This window comes from Tauraco erythrolophus, chromosome 5 (assembly GCF_009769465.1).
Source record: "Tauraco erythrolophus isolate bTauEry1 chromosome 5, bTauEry1.pri, whole genome shotgun sequence".
In the NCBI taxonomy this organism is placed as follows: domain Eukaryota; kingdom Metazoa; phylum Chordata; class Aves; order Musophagiformes; family Musophagidae; genus Tauraco; species Tauraco erythrolophus.
This window is the reverse complement of record NC_141469.1, coordinates 50,691,489-50,715,683: the sequence shown is the minus strand read 5'-3', so window position 1 is coordinate 50,715,683 and position 24,195 is coordinate 50,691,489. Positions and strand designations below refer to the sequence as shown.

The 24,195-nt window shown below is 35.8% G+C and overlaps 1 protein-coding gene across 11 annotated transcripts in view; it reads left to right on the top strand.

Annotated features, from left to right (window-relative positions):
• The window catches only part of FRYL (FRY like transcription coactivator), a 151,044-nt gene that overhangs the window by 68,738 nt on the left and 58,111 nt on the right, over window positions 1–24,195 (top strand). For 8 of the 11 annotated variants that reach the window (XM_086612613.1, XM_086612616.1, XM_086612612.1 and 5 more), the window contains 21 exons: window positions 1,841–1,885; window positions 5,120–5,223; window positions 5,772–5,880; window positions 6,894–6,980; window positions 7,641–7,812; window positions 8,517–8,649; window positions 8,883–8,990; window positions 10,356–10,593; window positions 11,240–11,425; window positions 11,523–11,609; window positions 12,421–12,689; window positions 13,403–13,598; window positions 14,604–14,728; window positions 16,966–17,023; window positions 18,006–18,097; window positions 19,728–19,900; window positions 20,365–20,525; window positions 21,066–21,176; window positions 22,085–22,239; window positions 22,488–22,587; window positions 23,734–23,902. In XM_086612613.1, coding sequence (XP_086468739.1) covers window positions 1,841–1,885; window positions 5,120–5,223; window positions 5,772–5,880; window positions 6,894–6,980; window positions 7,641–7,812; window positions 8,517–8,649; window positions 8,883–8,990; window positions 10,356–10,593; window positions 11,240–11,425; window positions 11,523–11,609; window positions 12,421–12,689; window positions 13,403–13,598; window positions 14,604–14,728; window positions 16,966–17,023; window positions 18,006–18,097; window positions 19,728–19,900; window positions 20,365–20,525; window positions 21,066–21,176; window positions 22,085–22,239; window positions 22,488–22,587; window positions 23,734–23,902 — 2,878 coding nt within the window. Of the gene's footprint in view, window positions 1–1,840; window positions 1,886–5,119; window positions 5,224–5,771; window positions 5,881–6,893; window positions 6,981–7,640; window positions 7,813–8,144; window positions 8,199–8,516; window positions 8,650–8,882; window positions 8,991–10,355; window positions 10,594–11,239; window positions 11,426–11,522; window positions 11,610–12,420; window positions 12,690–13,402; window positions 13,599–14,603; window positions 14,729–16,965; window positions 17,024–18,005; window positions 18,098–19,727; window positions 19,901–20,364; window positions 20,526–21,065; window positions 21,177–22,084; window positions 22,240–22,487; window positions 22,588–23,733; window positions 23,903–24,195 lie in introns of those variants that run through there. The other 3 variants (XM_086612619.1, XM_086612618.1, XM_086612623.1) reach the window with 2 other exon arrangements.

The following is a 24,195-nucleotide window of genomic DNA, read 5'->3' as shown; positions in this document are numbered from 1 at the left end:
GCATGCAGTCTGTAATAAGTAATCTCATTAATTTATAAATCTGAATTTCACAGCAGTATAGTCTTTTAGATTTCCTGTTCCCCATTTTATTTCCTGATTTGCTAATGACTTAGTTATTATGACAGAAGTTATTTTATTTGCAATTATTTAAATATGTAAGATGCAATAAGGATTCCAAATCTGTTGTCTCTAGTTTTATTACTCAGTCAAGTAATTTTGAGAGTTACTGGGGCATACTTCAGAGTACTGAAAAGGTTCATCCACCCCTACCGTATTAGTTAAAATTAACAAAATAATGATTGAAATAACAGCAACACTCAGACTCTGTCACAGGTGTATTCTATGAAGAGTATCAGCCCATTAACAAGTCACCAAGAGGTAACGTAGTTCAGATTCATATGAACGTAGCTCAGTTTATCCCGGGCTGACTGCCCAGTGCAGACTCTTAACCTAGTAGTGAACATCGTGTGGTCACACTTGGTGGCAGAAATAAGCAGTTTCCCACTTGCCATGTTGTGAAAGCCCCACGTCTTTGCAGTTGTTCCATCGTACCTGGTGCATAGTATATTCATACCTTGCCTTACCCTGCAGTACTTTGGTGCTACGTTGTACTTGATAATGCTCCTGAGAGTGCTCTGAATTGTGATCCAATACTTCCAGTACTTAAAGGGGGCCTACAACAAAGCTGGAGAGAGACTTTTTACAAGGGCATGGAGTGATAGGACAAAGGGCAATGGCTTTAAACCGAAAGAGGGGAGATTTCAGTGAGATACAAGGAAGAAATTCTTTACGATGAGGGTGGTGAGGCACTGGAACAGATTGCCCAGAGGAGTTGTGGATGCCCCATCTCTGGAAGTGTTCAAGGCCAGATTGGATGAGACTTTAAGCAACCTGATCTAGGGAAAGGTGGCCTTGCCCATGACTGCGGGGATTGGAACTAGATGATCTTGAAGGTCCCTTCCAACCCAAACCATTCTATGACTAGCAGTATTTATGGACCTTGTAAATTCTTTGTACTGGGTTTCAGTGCACGCTAAGTTTAGTTATCCTCAAAGCAGGATAATTGTATGGGGAAAACATCTTCAGCCTTGATGAAACAAGGAAGCCTAGGTTTGGGGTTTGGGTTTTTTTGTTTGTTTTTTTCTTTTTTTCCGGCCTGCTGTGATTGCTATGAGGAAGGATTAAATAGCTCTGGGTCTGGACCAATGCAAATAGCAGATAAGTGAGTTGTGAGAGTTGGTTTAGACCTGGAGTGTACCATAGGGTGTCTCTTGGTATTTGCATAGCTGACCGTGTCCCACAAAGCTGTTAAGATGCTGTTTCAGCATTAAGCCCAGCAGGGCGTTTCTTTACATGCTGTTACAGTAGGCAAAATTCTGAATTTGTTCAGCAGACAGTAACACTGGGTCAGTTTTGCAAAACATTTTGCTTACTTTTTTGACTAGTATTTAGATAGACCAATTTTAGCAGATTTGTCAGAAAGCTGATAGATTCTTGGATGGAGCTGAGCTGTCATGGTATCCTTACCACATCTTCCGGGGAGAGGAAGGAACGTTTTAAGAAAGCTGCTGAAATGGGAGAGATAACTGTTTATCATTCTGCACCACTATTGGGTGGAAAAAAATATTTTATTTTCACAGTTTAACCTTAGTGTCTGTTACCACAAAACATTGAAAGTTGAAGGAACATTTCCTGCCACTATAGCAAAACCCGTATTTCTACTGAATAGAGTCCTTACTAGACAGCTATCTGTTGGTTTTGTGCTTTTTTTCATCTAACATGCATGTGCCTCCCATTCTCATGTTTGTTATGTTTTGCTGTCTCACATTGCTTTATTTAGATGCCATCTAACAACAGTATCAGAAAACAAATAGAAACACTGCAGGTGAGTTAATATGTTATAACTTAGTGAAATGTTGCTTTGTCTCATGTAAATACTTAGTTTTGTTTTTTTATGTTAATTGTTGTATTTTGTGCTTTCCTTTCTTTGTATAATTTCTGTTAGTACTGTTAAGAAGCAACAGGACTAAGAATAGCTAATGTTTCAAAGATTTTTTCTTGCCAGGGACTAAAGGAGAAAGATCAGAAAATTACCTAGTATCAGTTTTTCTTTGCAGGTGAAAATGTGGCTTTGTGAGATTCAGTATCAATATCGCAGCTAGTTTCCCTGAACAGCGGTGCATGTTTCCACTGGAAGTAAACTACCTATTCAGATGTATGGTTTTTTCTCCTAATCATTTAAAAAAGTGTCTTGCATGCGAGCAAACTTGAAAACATTTTCACAATAAAAAAAACATGAAACTGATTTACTATAACAGCTTGCAGTGCGCTAACTTGAAAGACTTTTACACTGTTGGTTTTGCAGGTTTTAAAAAGTAGAAATTGTTTTAGTTCAGAACAGAAGAAAAGTTTAACATCAGTATTAAAAAGTACTTTCTTCAGTAAGTGACTACATTTGACTAACATGGAAAAAATACTGTTTTGTTTCTTGCCTTTACTGAGATATGTTTTATTGACTCATCTTAGTGTGTTATGTAAGACCACTGTAGATTTGCTCTTACCTTTTTGGTTTTGTAACAGAGGTACAGTTCTTGACAGCTTATTCCACAGTCTGCTGATAATAATTTATGTTAAAAGTTTTAGGATTTTAAACAAAACTATGTTTGAAAAAAAAAACCACCTCAAACTCCAGATAAAGTGCTTTAAAATCGGACAGGCATCGGCTAAAATGACTGAAATTCAGCCAGGCTGGTGAATTATATAGGCATATATACTGTATTCTAGTTTCAGTAATCTGAGAGAGAAAAGGAAGTACTGATGTGTTAACACCAAGTATACAAGAAGCATGTCATAAATTAGACCCAAAAAGCCATTTTTTTCTAGCATATTTATTTAGTTCCTAGTTATAGGAAGAGGTAATGAAAACTTTCAATGCTTAGGAAATGAGAAGTACTGGTATATTTATTTCGTAACCCTTTTTAAAAGGGTAATGCCTCTTCATGCGTGTTTTGTTTTTAACAAAGAAGCAAACTTTATAATAACTCATCAGAAGTAGCTATAGTGGATGACAAACCTTCTAACAGATGGAATGTTGTTAACACATTAAAATATCTGCTACCTATACCATTTTTTGATTAGATGATTGACAGCCAATAGTAAGTTTTTGGTTTTCTTCTGGACCTGTGAATCAAGATCCCTTTTGGAACATCAGAAATAAGAAAACTGAAGCATTACTCAGTTCTAGACACTGCATTTCAGATAGGCTTTGATAACACATGCACCAATGAATTCACCAACCTACTTTGAACATCAAGAACTGCTGGCCTGTAGATTAAATATGATAAGTAATAATGTCATGGGTTTTTGCTATTTAAGTTGATTAAAACCAAAGCTGTCACGATCTCACCGTCTTGTACAGTTATGAGCGTTTGCTTCTTCCTCACAGTAGCGCTCCTGGTAAATTAACTGGGAGTAGGACAGTTACCTGTCTGAGTACTAAACCGGGACACGTGTAACTTTTTACTAGTTAAACTTTTGTCCAGATCGCCTTCCGAAGTTTACCCACTGCCTAGTTGCAGGTGTGCTAATTCAGAGGTGATGGCAGGAACGCATTGATGAGTGTGAAGGAAAGGGTAGAACAGTGTTATCACTGACATAGACTGGGTTAAGCTATTGCCTCTAATGTTGTGATAAATTCTGATGTTATTTGTCCATGAAGTACCACTTTGCCTCTGTGATTTTGTCATAGGCTTTGACCCTTTTTTAAAGTAAGGTGCTGCCCAAACAGATAGTCTTGACCCACCTGTGTTAACTTATTCCCCTTTGTACAGTCTATTGCACAGGGCCATGAAATTATTTCGATCAGCTTCCTGGTGTGAGTTGGACTTTCTTACTGCTAGACTCAATGCAGAGAGGGTAGTGAGATTGCAGAGGAGGGAACCAGGGATGAGACCATCTCTTTTTGAACAGTATGGCCTTAGATCCACTTGCACCCTTTGTGAAATTGCACTCCACTCATCCTAGGAAGACAAAGCAGTCTGCTATTCTGACTCATTGGCTTGTGGTAGAGGCTACAAAATGTGAAATTAGCTAGGTCGAAGCCTTCATATAGATATGTCTTGAAACAGAGAGACTCCACTAGAAAGTGTGGTGTGGGGTTTTTTGTTGTTGGTTTTTTTTTTTTTGAGGGGGGTTTTGGGTTTCTTTTCTTTTGTTTCTTGAACTGAGAGAATGCGTAAAAAGGTGACAACTGGGAATAATTTATTCTGTTCATAAGCTCATATTTATGGCCAATTCCAAGAATCCTACTGAACAGTTCAAGATTATAAATACACCAAGAATCCCTACTTGGAAAAGGGATTACTGGAGGTGGTATGAAGAATCTTAGTTACTCACTGTTTTACACAGTCTAAGAGCTAGGAGGAGCAAAGCTAAACCTCCTAGTAGTAGCGTTAAGACAAAAAAAAGTTGTTTTTCATACAGTGCACTATTTAAACTGAATTATGCCACAAGATTTTTTTTATTAATTCAAGAAAAAGCCAGCTTAATTGTTACAATAAAAAGCCGTTAGAAGTGAGTAAACACTAACGCAGCCCGCAGGAAGTGGCTAAGTTGGGTGAAGCCTGGAGTGCACACCCAGGGAAGCATCCTTTTTTGCACTTTTTTCTTCTGCACCTGCTACTGTCTGCAGTCATAAACTGAATTATGGACTTAGACTTTCTACCTGATAGAAAGCAGCTACTCCCACATTTTAGAGAAATTGTAAGTTAGTTTGCTATAAAGTAGGTATTTGTTACCGGTGGCTTTCTGAGGAAAGTTCTTGGAAACAATACACCCTTGGTGTTCATCTCAAGAGAAATATATCTTTTTTAATTACTCCTCTGCTCTCAGAGTGAGACACATGCATAAAATAATCTGGATTCACTAGTTAAATAGTCAGGTAATATTGGAAATATGCAATACAGGATTATTTTTATGAAAACATATTCAAAATGGTAGTTTTAACATCAATTTCCATTGTTAAAAATTTTATAATATTCTCACAAGTCAAAAGAGTGATAATAGAATTTTCTGAGTATCTCACAGGCAATGGTAACTGTATTTTTCATTTATTTTACAGAATAAAGATCCCAAAATGTCCCGAGTTGCACTGGAATCTTTGTATAGGTTGTTATGGGTTTATGTTATTAGAATAAAATGTGAAAGCAACACTGTAACTCAAAGGTAAGTTCATTATGCAAAGGATTTTAAACTATTGATTAATGTTTTTTTTATCCCCCTGGTGATATGAAGACAGATCTTGAGGCTGGCTCAGGGATGGTCTGGTTGGGTAAGCAGGGGAATTAAGACTTCATCTTAATTAGAGAAAACCAAACGAACTTGATTAATAAGGAGAAAGAATAGAGCCTACGATTGTCTTTGCAAGGATACGCAAGGAACAGAAGAGGTGGAGAGATAAGAAGCAGGGAAGGTTTTTCTTTATAAATTAGCATAATGAGAATTTGGAATAGTTATTCAGGTTTTGCCCCTCCTCCTGACTATTACTAACTAGTTTAAAGCAGGGTCTTGGTCGCTTTATAAATAAACTCTTGATACTGTTACCTGTTGACAGTAGAGGGCTGTACTTTCTGTGAGTGGTCCCAAATGCTCTGTATTATTTAGTGGTAACCCTCACACACTTCCAGATTTGAACCGTAACATCTATGCTATTATAATAAGTTATTTTTAAAAGATTTTTTTTAAAATTTCTTTTTGTTTCTAAAATCTTATAGCCGTCTCATGAGCATTGTTTCAGCACTTTTTCCAAAAGGATCACGTAGTGTGGTCCCACGAGACACACCTCTGAATATATTTGTGAAGATTATTCAGTTCATTGCTCAGGTAAGTATATATGTAGGTAGACCTATAAGAATAGGATGAATATTAATTGGAAGAAATGTAAATTTAAGGTTAGTTTTTGAAATATTTGCACGGAATTAATCTTGTATCCAAATATGTGTAACGATTGAAATCATCATAGAATCGTAGAATGGCATGGACTGGAAGGGACCCTAGAGATCATCTAATCCAACCTCACTGTACTAGTGGCAAAATTATTTTACTTATAAACTTCAATCACTGTTGTGTATGAACATTATGATGATTAATATTTAAATTTGTATTGCATTGTTGTGGGTGTGTATATATGTAAAAATTACTAGTATAATTAGTATATTCCATTATAATATTCTTATAAAAGACAAAGCATTTGAACAGTAATATCCACTTATATTTAACCTGGAGACTAGCCTCTGTAGACAGAAAAAGTATAGAATGCATGCAGTAGTGTGTAGTTAGTATTGCATTATGATTTATATTATTCTAGGTGCTTCTGTGGTCCTAATATCAAAATGCAGGATATGATCTCACAAGATAAACTCTCATTCATTTATAACCTTGTAGATTAGAGACATGTTTTCCTGTCTTGGAGATAGCCTGTCTGTGCTTTGGCTTCCAAAATGATTTGCTTCTGGTCATACAGGGATGAGGCAGGACACGCAACCCTTCACTGTTTATGTTTGTTTCCTAGGGCTCCTCTTTTTGTCACTAATATTTAGTTATCTAAAACAGTTCAGCTCATTTGTAGAAATAAGTTTGACCTGAGCAGAGTTGTCTGGGAATTTTTTCGGGAGAAATGGTTCAGCCTTATCAAAGGGTGAGCTGTCTTGCGTTGTACTATGTTTAAAAAAGAACGTTAAGTCATAAGAATAAATGGGAAAAAAAGAGTGGTTTTAAAACTTTTTTTGAAAAAAAACTTTTAAGATATGATACCCAGCACCTGTGCAAAGCCAAGAAATTAAACTCTGCACATTAATAGAAGAGAGGTGATCGTATCAATCTGTTTTCCTTTATAGGAACGTTTGGATTTTGCAATGAAAGAAATAATATTTGATCTTCTTAGTGTTGGAAAATCACCTAAAACCTTCACTATTAATCCAGAGGTAAAGTCAGTACTTGCATGCAGTGAAAACAAAGCATTGGATAATTTTTTTTGGGGAAAGTGGTTAACTATATTTGAGCCAGGATGAAAGCAGATTAATGAATATCTGAAGGGATGTTCTGCTAAAACTAAAGAAGTAATTGTAGTCATGCATAATTACTGTGTTGTGTCTGGTGAGTAAGCTATCAGCAGTACTACAGTTAAGACTCATTTCAACAAGAATTTCAGTAAGTATGTATTAATTTTTGTTACAGTATAAATGTAGAGCCTTTTTTCAGGGAAGTCATACCTAGCTTTTATGTTTCAAGACCGAGTCAATAGATGAGACGTCTAAGCAATGTCTGCCTTCAGTATGTTTTTCTAGAGATTCATATTAAATCCTTTAGTGCTCTGTACTATAAAATATTCTGTATATTAGCCCATGCCAACTGAGTTAACTGGAATTAGAGTTGTGGGGAGGCACTGAAGGCTTAAACTTTATTCTTGTTACTTTCATGACCCTAATATGTAACATTTGAATAATACCTGTCCTACTGGAACTCTACTGCTGTCTATTTAAAAGAGAGGAAAAAGCAATTTGTGTTTTGTCTCATCTACATTACTTTAATGTTATAATTCCTTGTTTTCTCTTTCGGTTTTCTTCCCTTTTTTGCTATTAAAGAGGATGAATATCGGCCTCAGAGTCTTCCTTGTCATAGCAGATAGCTTGCAGCAGAAAGACGGTGAACCACCAATGCCAACAACAGGAGTTGTTCTTCCCTCAGGAAATACTCTACGTGTGAAGAAAATTTTTCTTAATAAAACGCTGACAGATGAGGAAGCAAAAGTTATAGGTATGCTGTATTCTTTTGTAAGTTGACATTCCGATTGTGTGTATGTTCTCAATTATACTCAAGCAGTACATTTGTGTAACTCTATTTCTGTATTTATGTTGTTAGCAAGAGTCTAATGACAGTCTTTCAACAGAATTACTTTGATTCTTTAGAGAAGGCTGCTAGACAATGTTGACTTTCTGGTGTCTGAGACCAAATCCGTGGCTTTTTTCAAAGTGGTTTGCACTACCAAATTAGCACAACGAAGCCTGTGTGGAATTAGTGTGGTAAATAGCATGGCAGTTTTTGTTCCCTGGATGTCACTCTAGAATGTCCCAAGTGTCCCACAGCTGAAGTGGAGTAAGACAGTTTTGATCCCTGTGCCGTATCGATCGTCTGTGGATGAGGTATCATCTCTAAAGGACTGTTTCAACATGTAAAATTTAAACTAGAACTAAAATGCTTGGAATTTAGAAAACAGAAAAGCAACTAATAGTTGCTTCCTTGTTTATGTTCTTTCTGAAAGAAACTTCTGCTTTCATATAATACCTCCAACTTCTTATTTAACATGCATTTCTTTTGACACTTAAAGCGTGTGTTTCATGTCATCTTTTGTACAAGAGGAATTTTTTCCTCAGCTGAATAAGTAGCAAATATTTTAATAAAAATGTGAAAATTAAATAAGAACAAATGAAAGAGGTGATCGAAACTCTTTGGCGTTTCAGGAATGTCCGTATACTACCCTCAAGTCAGAAAAGCTCTAGATAGCATTCTTAGGCATTTGGACAAAGAAGTTGGAAGGCCCATGTGCATGACTAGTGTGCAGATGTCCAATAAAGAACCTGAAGACATGATTACGTATGTATTGAATTACAATATGTTCACTGTCACAATTACATCTTTCTGTTTTTATGCTCTAACATTGCAGATGCCATCATCAGTGCGTTACAATTGTTGGCTTTTTACTGGACTATTAAATTCATGTTAATTTCATTAATTAATGATAAAAGTTTTCAACTCCTTAATTTTGACTTGAAATTAAAAATATTTTGGTCTACTGAAGTAGATTTTCATGTTGTTTTTTTGGTTAGGGGTGAGAGAAAACCTAAGATAGATTTGTTCAGAACTTGTATTGCTGCTATCCCAAGACTGATTCCAGATGGCATGAGCAGGACTGACCTCATTGAATTGCTTGCAAGGTAAGGGAAATTACTTTCTTCTCTTAGTGGATGTTTCTTTTTAAATGCTGTGTGTGTAAGAGTTTGACAGTGCACTATGTAGTGTGAGTCCTCTTCATACAGAATCCGTTCTTCCTATTCCTGCCTGCCTGCTGCATTTGGTCAAGTGTTACTGGCCAGAATAGCAGGAGGTAAATTTATCCTGAAGATCTACCCTTATTTTTGGAGAGATTTTTTTTGAAAATAAGGAATTTATTTCTGTTGCTTTATTTTTTGAGCTTGTGTTACCTTCTTGTAACTACTTTCATATTTTTTTCCCCTTTATTCTTTTCTTTCTTTCTTTCTTTCTTTCCTTCCTATTGCTGACACTTTAAATTATCATAAAGGCATTCTTGTTTGACACTACCAAAATGTAAGACAGGCACTTAAGGGAAACTTTTTTTTCTTGTTTTCTACTAATCATGCTTCCTTTTTCCATTTGTTTTTTTTTTGATCCAACACTACCCATATTCTTCCATCTCTTATTTCAATTTAAATTGAATGTGCCTTATCAGTACTGTTAAGTAGTTGAGACAACTGGACAACCAGGTGTTTGCAGGAGGGTAAACTGAGCATTCAGTGAGAATATGTAGTTGTGGTACATTGAGACAGTCTTTATGAATTACTAGAGTGATAAACCTTCTTCTTTTAATTTTTTTTTTTATTTTTAATGCAAGAATGATCTTAGTGCAGAAATACAGGATAGCTTTTAACTTTGAAATTATAAATTCATTTGCATATAATGTTGAGTTACATATTTAAAAAGTTAGTAAAAATGTGAGAGAATAAGATTTTTCTAATGCTTTTTCTTCAGTGTCAAAAATCACTTAAAAGACATGAAGTATTAAGTAATAATACGATACTGGATAAGTTTCTTCTACCACAGTGGAGTGAGACATATTTTTAAGTATATATGCAAAGAGGTTTTTTTTTGCAAGTTTTTTCTCCTATCCAAAGTAAAGCTGCTTTATCTGCAAAAATAATGTGTTCTTTTTGATTTTAATTTGAAGAAAATAACCTGCACATGACATGTTGCCTGCCCTACTGTTCGCTAAGGTGGTTGCTCAGATGCATGCAAAGATGTGCCTATGCGGAAGACTTGACAATCTCTTTTGAAATTTATTTGTTTATACTAAGTTTTGTGAAGTCTTGCATTATTTTGCTGTAGTAGTGTCTTCTGTTAGTAGCCAGTTTCAGACGTATTCAGTGCAGAATATGGCGTCCGTGTGTGGAAGTATTCAACGTTGTACAGTAAAGGAGGAAGAGTTAACATTAAACTTTAATTTATAAAGACTGATTAAGAGCGTGCCAGTCCGGGTTGATGACACTGATATTTTTTCTAAACAGGCTGACAATTCATATGGATGAAGAACTTCGTGCCTTGGCTTTCAATACTCTCCAAGCATTAATGCTTGATTTTCCAGATTGGCGGGAAGATGTTCTTTCAGGATTTGTATATTTTATTGTGCGTGAAGTGACTGACATCCACCCAACGCTTCTTGACAATGCAGTAAAAATGTTAGTGCAGCTCATAAATCAGTGGAAACAAGCAGCCCAAATGCACAATAAAAACCAAGATTCTCAGGTATTTCTAACTAAAGATCCTTTTGATGTTAAAACATAGTTTGAATCTGCATACAATTTTATTAGTAGGCTTTATTGTTTTTGTTAAGCAATAAAAATTCAGCTTACTTTCTTACAGTACTTGAAGATCTGTAGACTTTAGATTTTAGATTTGGTCTTACTACTAAAGTATTCCCTAAGCACTAGTTTACAGCCATATTTTTGCTTACATCAAAAGTCATCTTGTGCAACCAGAAATGTATTAAGTAGGAGTGGTTAAACAGTAGAACTAGGAAAAAAAAACGCATCATTTTTTAACTAAGAAACAGAAAGGGTTCAAATAATTTAATTTTATACAATCCTATATGTAAGAGTATTACCTATTTAATTATTACTTATTTACTTTTAATTTTGCTCTCACTGTATCATTCTCATGTGAAAGTGAAATAAGAAAACCTTTTTTTTTTATATTTGTTTGGACTGAATTCAGAGAAATACTAAAAAAATAGAGTAGCTGATATGCCATTCTTATAATGCAAAATTTGACTAGTAGACAAACAAGATCTAAGTATGTTATGATCAATTCTGCCATTGCCAATAATGGAACTGTAGCTTGGTTGTGTTTACTTTTTTCTTAATTTACTCAACTTCTACGGTCTTGTTCTTAGCGTGGTGTATCCAATGGGGCTGCCCATACCCTTCCTTTGGAGAGGACCCTTTATTCCAGTGTATTTCATGTGGTGGAAGGCTTTGCTTTGGTCATCCTTTGCAGCACAAGGCCTGCCACCAGGAGATTAGCTGTCAGCGTTCTCAGAGAAATCAGGGCCTTGTTCACACTTCTAGACATTTCAAAGGTAAGAGTCAATGACCCATTCTTGTGACTGCTTAATTAAACTGGTTTTCTCTTGAGTTTCTTAGAGCTTTTTATGCTTTGCATTTTGTCTTTTGTAGAGTGATGATGAGTTGGCTATAGATGTAATGGACAGACAAAGTGCTACTATCCTGGAGAGTTTCATACATCTCACTGGGGCTGACCAGGTAGGAGAGTTGTTAGATTAAGTTGTATGTAAGATGAGTTAATTCTGCAAAACTGTCCCAAATAAATGGTATATTTTTTAATGGTACTGTCACTATGTTTATGCTAACTTTATCAGCAATTTGTCACCTTCAAACAAACAAACCAAACCAACCAAAATAAAACCCCAAAAAACCCAAAAACACCCAAAATTTGAGAAATGTTATGAGGCTGACACCACCATTGCTTGCTTTCTGATCAATAGTGTGTCATTATGACCACAGTATACATGCAGGCAGCTATATCTGTTTTTTCTCATCTTGCTTGTAGATTACAACTTCTTTGAAGCCAAGACCACTGCCTTTTTCTGCGGCGATACAGTGTCTAACAGTCAATGTGTCTTTTATCCGTGATGAAAGTTGTAATAACTATGAATGAATAATGACTGAATTCCGTATTTATATATTTTATCATTAACTCTAAAGTATCAAGTAGAAACTCTTCTGATTTTAGGTTTAGGAAGCAAGTTGGAATTCAGTAGTAAAGCTTTTACAGTCTGGCATCTTTTGGAAGAATTAAGTCATCATGAGTGAAAGGGCCTTTTTCTACAATTTACTGTTTCCTAACGTCTAGTTCCTTCCCAAACAGCATGTTTAGTTAACTGTCCACATTAGGAACTTCTGTAAAAAAAAAACATAAATGAAGTAATGTGTTTTATCTATTCCAAATGTGGTTTTGACACTGATACTTTGTTAGATATTTAACAATGGCGAAATCGTTATTTAATATACATGGATATTAAATATTGCCTTATTCTCTTTTTTTATGCCCCAGACTACTTTATTGTACTGTCCCAGTTCAATAGATCTACAAACTCTGGCTGACTGGAATTCCTCCCCGATCAGCCACCAGTTTGATGTGGTCAGTCCTTCACATATATGGATATTTGCACATGTGACTCAAGGCCAAGATCCATGGATTATAAGCCTCTCAAGTTTTATGAGACAGGAAAATCTTCCAAAACACTGCCCAACAGCTGTAAGCTATGCTTGGACGTTTGCTTATACCAGACTCCAACTGCTGTCTCCACAAGTGGATATAAAGTAAGTTAATTACTAAAGCAAATACAATATACTATCTTGTGTGGTTTAGCCTGATCGGCAACTAAACACCACACAGCCGCTTGCCCACCCTCAGGGAATGGGGAAGAGAATTAAAGAGGAAAAGGGAAGGAGACTTTGGGGGTTGAGGTAAGAACAATTTAATAATATATAATTAAAAGTAATAATGATAGTAGTAATATATGAATATAGCCATTATACTGCCCCGATGCAGTTCCTGCTACCACACAGCCCAGAGCGGAACGAAACTCAACCGGGCAACGTGCAGTTAGAAAAAACTAACTCTGTCCCAGGTGAAACCGGGACATATATTGAGTCTTCTTTCAAGATTTATCATCATTGTAATGTCGTTATGTTTCAGTGAGGTGACGTATGCACTACTAATATTTTCTGCGGGTTTAGTTCAGCTTTATAGAACAAAAAATTCAAGCAGTTCTATCTGGGAAAAAGTTATCTGCTGTAAAGTTAATTAATTCATGCCTTCAGCTGTATTGTAGTTCAACAGATTTGACTATAAAAGCATACGTTATTGATGTACAAGTTTACTCTGAATAACTAATTCAGAGTGTACCATGTTAACAATTTTGGAAGCAATGACATATATATAATTGAAAAATAAATTCAGTGGAAAAAAAGTGAAACCTGTTAAGATTTATTTACTATATTGAGATGTTTTTATTTTTTTTTTTAAACAGCAGCCCTATCAATGCAAAGAAAGTGAATACTACTACAAGCAGTGACTCCTATATTGGGCTCTGGAGAAACTACCTGATTCTTTGCTGCAGTGCAGCATCTTCTTCAAACCCCTCCACCTCCGCAGGCTCTGTGAGATGTTCCCCTCCTGAGACGCTGGCGTCTACTCCTGACAGTGGTTATAGCATTGATTCAAGGGTACGTTCTAGTGCTTACTGTAAATAAATCTACATGTTTCTGAAAGTAGAATCACCTAAGGCTTGTAATAATTATCATGATTCATAGAAACTTGTGTAGTTTGTTTGACAACATGTCTTTCATTTGTTTAGGAGAGTGTTTCTGTTTGCTTCTCCCAATCTGTGCTGTAGAGGCTTTTCTGCTTATGTTTTTTAAGGCAAAATCTAATCATGTCATGAAAACGTTAACCCAGTCTCCAAGTCTTGTCTAGTAGTAATGAAGAAATGTTTTTTTTACCATTAAGGTGTTGAGTTGTTTTTTTTTTTTTTTGCTGTCATTAGACTTCTGCCATTCTGAGCACATAGCCTCTCACTTCAGAACTGAAGCAGTGGCCTATTCAGGCATGATGTATCTTGTTATATTTTTCCCAACCACAGACGGTTCTGTCTTCCTTGCTTCATATCACCTGCAGGGTTTTTTTTTATTTATGTGGGGGTTTTTGGTGGTTTTTGTTTGTTTGGTTGGTTGGTTTTTTGTTCTCCTTTTTGGCTACCTATAGAAGGTACAGTAGAGGTGAAGATAGCTTGTGGACTATGCAGCAGATTTTTGGCAGAAGCAGCCTATTCCACTTGTTTGTTATCAAGCTCCTTTCCTGAAATCTGAGAGCTGTAGACTGAATGCTTTGTTCTCTTTGAGAGCTGTAATGGAGTCTAAGGAGTTGGACACCAGAAGTCTGCTTCCTCTCCCTGTGGAGGGCAGATACACTAAACATGCAAAGCGTCTGTTCATCATGTTAAGCAATTCATTGCCATCTGACAAAGAAAATTCAATTATACAAGGAGTGGAGAAGTAGTTAATACTAGTTTACTATTTCAGAAAGGCTTTTTCCATGTCAATTTCATTTTTATCATTTTTAGTCACTGATCAGTGTGAGAAGACTATAAAATTGCAGCAGATGTTTTAATGTTACACCACCTGATTGTTTGGTAACTGCTTCATTCTGTTTTGTTCTGGTTTTCTTCTTAGATCATTGGCATTCCATCCCCTTCCTCCCTGTTTAAGCACATAGTTCCAATGATGCGCTCTGAGAGCATGGAAATTACAGAATCCCTTGTGCTGGGACTTGGCAGGACCAACCCGGGAGCATTTAGGTAACTGCTGTGTTTCATCTGTTTTTACGCTAATTGATTACAAAGCGGGGGAATCAGAGCTCGGAAAAAAATGTTTGCTTTTTTTTTCTTTTAAGAACTTTAAAAAAGCTGTGAAAACTGATTACCATTGTCTTTTCTAGAATTTACTGATGTGATGAAGATTTAGAGATGAAGTAATTTTATGTAGAGGTATGGCTGCATAAAGAAAAAGAAGTTAGTTGAAACAATAAACAGCTGCCTTTTATTGATATTAAAGGCTGTCCTTACAGTAAAGTACAGACTGTGTGGACTGTTAACATTTGAAGTGTTAATTGTAATTATGTGTGGAAGAGTTACCCAACTCTCCTTATTGGTATTGCCAACAAACATATGTTTCTGAGCTCTTTGTGTTTAGGAGATTCTTGATAACTGTATTCTGAAAAGATATTTTTAATCAAGCTGAAAAAAATAACCATTACAACTGTTTTCTGATTATTGCTGAAGCTTCTGAAATTTGTGGTGTATCCCTCTCCCCACCTTTTCTTTTTTTTTTTCCTACATAAGCTTCCTCTAACTTCATGACTAATACACCTTTCTCCTATGATGTACTGATGACAAGTCCATATGGATTAGTTTAGGCGCTGATAGCTGTGATCTACTGTAGCAGAATTCTTTCTGTGCCAAATCACTACTTTTGGCATTTTAATATCATATGTCATGTTCAACATGTTTGGATTCAGCTCATAATCCAAAACTTTTGGTTACCTTACTGTGACAAGTCTTTATATGAATGTCAAATTCAAAATGGTCTACCAAGCCATCATGGCATTCCTACCTGAACTGAAATTTACTTTTCTTCAGATCCTAGCATACTGTACTGTCAACGTGTAGTACAAATCCACTGAGGTGAAAAAGCAGCTCTATGCCAGTAAGCCATGAGTTTTAAAATGCGTCTCTGTGCCACCGTCCTCAACTAACAGCAGTCTCTATATGGAGGATGAATGAAGAGGGAGAACATCTGAGGGGAAGAAAACTTCCTGGGAAGGCCAGTGCTCAGCATCAGATGTTCTCTGACAGCAGCCAACCTCTTACAATAGTTTTGGTTTTTTAAGCATTGTTCCTCCCCACTTGCAATATTTTACTCAGGGACCTTTTTCGTTGTAGATTATATGTATATGCAATCCACTTAAACTTGCTAGAATATTAGTTTTGTCTTTAGTCTTCTGTTACTGATCACAGGAACTTGTCTAGGTGTCTCTTGCTCTCCGTTGGAGACTGACTCTTTACTGTGTTTTAGCAAAAAAAAAGCTTCCAAATTCTCTTCTGTGTTTCCTAAGTTTGAAAGAAAAGTATAAAAGAATCCCTAACCATGCTTAAGTCTCTTGTAAGTGAGCCCACTGTGTAAGTTTGTGCAGCTTTCTGTTCACCTGGACCCATTCTCTGAAGAAGGACCTTTGAATGATGTAGCAGAGGAGTCAGTGATTTACCATGAAAACTTGAAGTGGTTTATGCTTTTCATATGTCTAAATTACAGTAGCACTGGAAGTAGAAAAACGTGTCACGCTCCCACAAATGTAAGGTGGAGGCGGCAGTTACTATGTTAACAAATATTCAAGTAAAACCAATATGTTTTTACCTTAGTGTTTTGTCTGCGTAGATCCATACTACTCATCTCCTTCCCCTTTCCCTGCCCACTTTTTGGTGTTGTAAGAGAGTCTCAGTTTGGCAGAAGAAACTGAGTGATAATAAAAACTGTGGAGCTTCAGAACAAATTGGGAATGTAACCACAGCGTCAAAGCATGTTGCTTTTCTTCATAGAGACTAGTGTGACTTCTGTCAGCATAGTGTTATGTGCCTTAAAAAAACAATCTTTGTTAACAACTAAATGCATCATGACCACTGAAAGAGCATTTTATGATAAGCTGTCAGCATCTTTTTTTTTTCCCCCCATAGTACCTATTTGCACCGTAAGGCTTTATTAAACCCTGAATATGAAAATAAATGAAAATCATCTGTGACAGAAATATGCTATAATACTTGGTGAATGCAAATTTAGTGGTAATTATGGAGACATCTGGTTGGTAGTCTGTCTTTTAATTAGGGAAAAAATCTCTCTACTAATTTACTTCAGAAACCTACAGGAAAGGAAAACGTGAGGGTGTTCTAAGTTATATTGTAACACTAGTTGCTGCAAAACATCTTTCAGTTGAGTTGTTAATTTAATGATTGTTTTTATCTTTTTAATTCTTTTAATTCAGGGAACTAATAGAAGAATTGCATCCTATAATTAAAGAAGCACTTGAAAGAAGGCCAGAGGTAATTAGATATTTTCCACTATAGTCAGTACACAGTTTTAACTGTCTTCTCACAAATGGTAGTAAAGAAATCTTAGTTACGTTTCTGCACCTAAAAACTGTCAGCCACCTCAAAAAAGGTGGGACATTACTTCTTTAAATGATTGTGTGATGTTTACATTAGAAGAGCTTTGTGTCTGTTTTGAGCTCTGTATTATTCCTATGTCAAAGAGGTTTTGTTTCAAATGATGAAAAAATGGCTGTAACGTTTTCCACATTCTTTTAATTCCTTTTACCTAAGCATAGTTTTACACAGTTACTTCATTGTGTCATCAGTGACATGCCCACAATTAGTAGCACCTAAGACATAGAACTGAGTTCTACTGTCTGCTGACTTTGTTTATTTTTTTTTTAATGAAGAAGACTGTAAGCTCACCCGACTGACTGCTCTGACTAAAAATTTTCTGATGGAGAGCATGTTTTACCTCAGTATTCATACAATTAATAATCTCTGGAAACACGGAGATGATTATTCAGTATTTTTTTGTGGTTACTGTCATATTCTTATTAGTAATAAATTTGTAGTTAAGTACACATGATAGGAAGGAACATTAATTCTGTTTCAAAATGTTACTGGGCTATAGTGTGTTTATTCAGCTTTGCATGCAAATACATAGAAAAGTTGGCATTTGTACTTCAGTTCATAATTTGATGTGTTGCACTTTGTGACAGGAGACTGATAAAAAGCATGTTATTTTGATAATACACGTAATAGCAAACCTAGTAGTGTATCTTGGAGTTGCAACAGGAAAAAAATTTGTTCATTGTCTGGTTTATTAACATTGCTAGCAGTTTTGATAACTCATCTTAGAAGATTGGCACCCCTGATGATTGATGCCAGTTGTGTTAGAGATATAATAATGCTTTTTTATATGCCATGCTGGTTTTATACTTGATGATTTTTCCTCTGCTTTATTTAATTTTGTGTTTCCTCTGTTGAATAGAACATGAAACGGCGCAGGCGTCGAGATATTTTACGAGTACAACTAGTACGAATATTTGAACTGTTGGCAGATGCTGGTGTCATTAGTCACAGGTAGGGGCAGCACTAATGAGAAGATGTTGTTTATGCTTCTGAATTAAGTTACTGGTATTCTTGTGACCCATTATAACAAGCATGTAAAATTCTTCAGTGAATCTCAGTATACCACTAAATAGATAGACATGGTTATATAAATCTCAGAATTTTACTGGCTTTCTAATCCCTCTTTCCCCCATGCTTTTTTGTCACAGTGGTCTATGTTTTATTTAAAATGCTACTATTCTTCAGGACGTTGCTTTCAACAGGCAGTGTGTCATGTTCCTTTTTTTATGTGTGTTCATACATCACACCAGTTACACAAATCAGAAAACCCAAGTTACAACTATTCTATAATCAGTCTGGAATTCTTACTCACTTGGAGTCCTGATGCTAGTCAGTGTATCCTATGTAGAGAAGGCTACTGCTCATTAATATTGGACCTTTTTCTTTCTGAGGGAGGCAGAATATTAACTTGTTTGGGTTTTTTTCTCAGTTTACCCTACTCGTGTAGGGGTGCTTTGAAAGAAGACTTAAAATTATGGCGTATGTTTTACGAGTCTCTTCGAAATTTTTTTCTGTGCAAGTGGAATTGTATAAGAGCAAGCAGCCTAGGAAATGGTTAGGCTAGTTCCTCCCATTCTGTTAGGCAATGATACTTAAATATTTATTTGTCAACCTTAGCAATCAGTGTAATCAGTGTGAAATTTTCAGTCTTTAAGCAAGCTACTACAGTATATTTCAGAATGTTATCTTAGAAGCATTGCTAAAATGCCTTTCTTCCTTTCAGCATGCTGATTTTTCAGAGTGCAGCTGTTAAAATTGTACTCTCCTTTCTTATCTTTTAAAGTACTCACTGGTGTTTAATTAGCATATGTAAAATATCTCCTCAGTGCAGTTCGAACCCTGGAACTTTGTCAGCTTTTCTTTCTGAGGGCAGCCTGACTCTGTGGTGGAGGCCAGCAAACAATTAAGGGCTACCATAAACCTCATGTTGCCTTTGGTGTGCAAGGCATACTTTTTAGTTGTCTTCAGTACAAACATGGGAAGATGGTGGAGGGAGCTGAGGAAAGGAATCACCCTTCTAACAATTGTTTTTCAAGGGAGGGCAGGTTTAAATCATATGCAACCTTTAATCTCCTTGTTTAGTTTAGTACTGAAGTCTAGTCAGATGCTAAAGCAATGAAGATGGGAAGTGAATATATAAAATTAATGAATTGCTTTCGTATGCTAATAATCAATAGCATGCTATGAAGTAGTGAACATCTTGACTGATGCTCAAAAATCAGTATGTAATGTAGATGTCTGTAGTCAAGTAGTAGTAATTTTTTCTGGTTTTCAAATTGCTTGGGTTTGGTGTGGGGGCATTGGTTGTTTGGGGTTTTTTTATTGTTATTTTTAACTCTTGTCCTCAGTAGAAAAACTAATTCTGTGGAAGGATGAGTGACTTCCGATAGTGAGGCTTGATTAAATGGTTTGCTTTCACTAGAGCTTTTTATAGAAACTGAGTGAAGAAATTTCTTTAAATTAAATATTTGCAGCGATGAATTTATAGGTTTTAAAGAGAAAAAAATAAGGATTGTTTTCAAAAATCATTGTATGTATTTATCATACTATTTGATTATTTTTTTTAAATTATATTTTTAAGTGCAAGTGGTGGCCTTGATAATGAAACACATTCCCTCAACAACACTTTACTTGAGTATGTCGATCTAACGAGACAACTCCTAGAAGCAGAAAATGAAAAGGATTCTGATACATTGAAAGATATCCGATGCCATTTTAGTGCCTTAGTGGCAAATATAATTCAAAATGTTCCAGGTATGTAAAAATGCTTTAATAACTTCTAATGACTATCTTTCATATGCAGTACGTTAAAAAAAAAAAAAAAAGCCTAAACAAATAAAAATCACCTTTTTCTCTGAAGTTTCAGAATACTTTCATAAAAATAATTTATGCCATCAGTTTTGTCTAACTTTAGCAGCATGAGTTTTTAAGAAAGATTTTTGGTACTGTTACATACAAGTAATTTTCTTATTTAGCAAAAGTCTTGTTGGTTGGCAGTGCATTTACATTTTCTAGGCTAATGAATAGCTTATTTTTGTACACTAGTGGTATTAAACAGGACAGTAGTAAACCTACATCCAGCTATTATGGTGTTGAAATAATGTGTCTTTACATTGCTTTTTCACTTTGTGTTAATTGTTTGGATCGGTTTCTGGTTTATGAGCTTAATTTAAAAGAATGACAAGAGGAGCATGTCTAACTGCGTGCTTTTCTTACAGTACACCAGAGAAGAAGTGTCTTTCCGCAGCAGAGCCTACGCCACAGCCTGTTTATGTTGTTCAGTCATTGGGCAGGTCCTTTTAGTATCATGTTTACTCCCCTGGACAGATACAGCGATAGGAACATGCGAATAAACAGACACCAATACTGTGCATTAAAGGTATTTTGGCACTTTTTGAATTTTGGAAATAGATTGTTATGTTGACTTTTCTAATGCAAATTTAACATTTAGCCTTTTTGGATGTGATTTTCACATTCTTATTGCCTTTCATGACTTAGCTTTTTTTTCTCTTCTGCCTACATGTAAATTTATGGCAGTTTGACTTTTTCCATGCTGTAAACTGTCACTCTTCCCATAGGAATTTCTTAAAATTACTGCTAAATATTAATCTCCCATGACTTTAGTCATCAATTGCCTAAGGAGAAAGGCTTTCATTTAAAAGTACATTAACAATCACACTGACATACTAACTGTTACATGTGTCAGCATTTCAGTATCAACAGTTCCTCATATTTGGAACTTGGAAAAAATATGATTTGATAATTTCTTGAATAAGAAGTTAAACAATTTTTTTGTTAGCCTTGGTCTTCCTTCCTTGACTGAATTGAAGTTAGTTTTCTGATATTTTAATAGACTTGGTAAAAGCACTTCCTGTATCCATGTTATTAAAATGTAGTGTTTTTCAATTACTTTCTAAAGGCTATGTCTGCTGTACTATGTTGTGGCCCTGTTGCAGATAACGTCGGGCTCTCATCTGATGGCTATTTATACAAATGGTTGGATAATATTTTGGATTCGCAAGATAAAAAGGTAATACAAGCTTTAATGAGTTTTGCAGTCAGATAGTCCTAAATGCTTTAGAGTGGCTTAAGCTCAAAGCTGTTTTAGTAGTGAGTATTTTTGCACTGTCCATGATATGTGTATTCACTCTGTTGAGGAAGGCAGTCCCTGATCACAGCCTAAGAACAGACGTATCAGAATGAAAGAGGAAAAGGCAAGAAGTGAAACATTGTGTATCGTTTATAAACTAATCGGCTAGGATAGGTTGTAGTAATAAGCAGGCCTTTTAGAGATTTAAAGGAGACAAGATTTTGAACATGAACTCCTGTGAGACTCTAGAGTCCCTTGGGGGTCCTGCAGAGTTATGAAGACCAAGCTTTACATCTAAACAGTAAGGCAAGCTTTATATTTAAAAGAAAGGGCCTCCATTGCACTAATCCTATGACTACGTGAAAATAAAGCTTGAATCAAAATGAGCTACTTTGATTCAAGAGAACGTGCAAGTCTCCGTGTAGATCTATCCCTTGTATCCTGTTGGAATTCCTGCATATCTTTTAAGTGCTTTTCTGTGCCTGGTGCTTTCAGCGTTCAGCTTGTAGTAAGTGAAAATAGTAGGTAGCTTAGGGTAGCCTTGGAACTGAGGGGAAAAAAAGTCAGTACAGCTATCTAGTTATGTGCTTCAGTAACTTATGACTGTGTGTGCAAGTTGAACATTAAACAGTTTGATAGAATTACCTGTTGTTATTTTAGGCTGTAGTCTCATTGGTTTTAGGTGAAAAACATTGTATGTATTGCAGTTGTGGGTTGTTTTTTGTTGTTGGTTTTGTTTGTTTGTTTGTTTTTAATTACATATCTACTTCCCTATTTTATGCTATTTTTGTAAGTTGGTATTTTTTGCTATACTTATAAATGGATATTTGTTCTTTTCTGGAATACAGGTTCACCAGCTAGGCTGTGAGGCAGTCATGCTGCTCTTGGAACTCAACCCTGACCAGAGTAACCTCATGTACTGGGCCGTAGACCGGTGTTACACAGGTTCCAAGCGGGTGGCAGCTGGCTGTTTTAAAGCCATAGCCAGTGTGTTCCAAAACAGGTACTACAGCATTTTTCAGAACTGTAAACTCTCATTTTCAAAGCATACTTTCATGCAGAACTAGGTTTTTTCGTCCCTCAAAGAGAGGGGAGAGACAGGGGAGACCCTGTCTATGTGTATATGTTACTAGAGACACTTTTCAAAATGTTATCCCATACCATATCCCTTGTAAATTAAGCTTTAATAAATTCAAATTTTAAAAATTCAGATGTACTTTTACTGATTTCACACTTGCAATTTTTCCCTAGGGATTACCAGTGTGATACAGTGACCCTCCTGAATCTAATACTATTTAAAGCAGCTGATTCTACTAGGGCCATCTATGAAGTTGCTATGCAACTATTACAGGTTTGTAAGCTAGTTTTGATTAATTTTTTTTTGTTATAAAATAAGAATTGTTCCTGTGCATATACAAAAAAAAAAAATTGTTATTATTTGGTTGTCCCTTCAGTGATGAAATACAATGTATATATCTTTTTCTTCTCTATTTTATTGCATAGTTAGGCCAGATCCTTACTTGGCACAAATAGACTTCAGTGGAAGTGTGTCTGTTTTCATGAACTAGGCACTCAAGACTCGTATTTTCATAATACTTGCTTTTTCAAGACGCAAAACCTAAATTAAGAGTCTTCTGATTTGGCCCTGAAACAGCGTGGTATATAGCTCCATTTGTCCAAAAGCACCTCGGAGAGAAGTGTCCTTCCTGTCCCTTTATTCTGTCTGCTGGGGTAGCAGTCATTAGTAGTGCATTGATACCAAACATTTTTTCATCCATCTGTGTGGAGAGATGATAGTGGAAATCTTGTTAGCCATTTAATTCGCTTTTGTATATTACTTTCTGAGGTCATTTAGGGGTAAGCTTAATCTTACAGGCAGCATTAGTGTTTAAAAATAAATAAATAAGTCTGTGCTGTTTGTAGCAAGACTTGGAGGTTTTTTCAAAGGTTTTTGTTGTCAGCTAAATTCAACAGTGAAGTCCCCACTGGAGTCACACTGCTTTTTATATGACAGTACTCACACCACTTTCCCTTTTGGGCCCCATCTTTCTTCTCAAGTGAACACCACTGCTTAAGATCAGCCAAAACTGTCTTTTAAAGTATCAAACTGCATTAGCCTCCTGCTGCCATCTCTGCCACATCAAAGATTGCATTGCTTCTATCCGTGTGTCATAGATGAGCAAACATTGATGATGTTTGGAAATACAAGTATTAAATAGTATTTCATGTTTTGTTATAGAGAAATTTATGTTTAATGTAGTATTTTGTGAAAGCAGATTTCTGAAATTTATTGCTGGAAACTCATCAAGTGGAGTTAGTCTTAGCTAGTCTTCTATGAAGGTACCCCAGTGTTGGGAATACTTGTAGATATGCGATGATCTGCATAGATAGGAAACATTAAATGAGAGTAGATACGTGAATTTAAATGCTGATTTTATATAAAGATGTCCATTGAAGCTCTATACTTAGCTTCAAATTCTGACCATTACTGTTGTAGATCTTGGAACCAAAGATGTTCCGCTATGCTCACAAACTGGAAGTTCAGCGGACGGATGGGGTTTTGGGTCAGCCTTCTCCTTTACCACATCTGTATTCTGTGTCATATTATCAACTGTCGGAAGAATTGGCAAGGACTTATCCTGAACTAACACTTGCTATCTTCTCAGGTATGATTTTAAAACAAAATAAAAAGCTTCATCAGGTCAAAAGCATTGTACAGAATGTGTAATTATTTTTTTTCAATAATGAATTTGTATGTAATTTGCTAAAATCAAGACAACAAGAAAACATCATTATAATGGGTGGAGAAAATGGACTTTACTGAGTGACAATTTTTGTTTGCTTGGATTTGAAATATATTCAAGAGGAAACAACATGAATCAAAGATACTTTTACTGACTTTCTAATAGCCATGAAAAATCACATTAGAAAAATAATTTGCAACTTTTAAAAAATTATT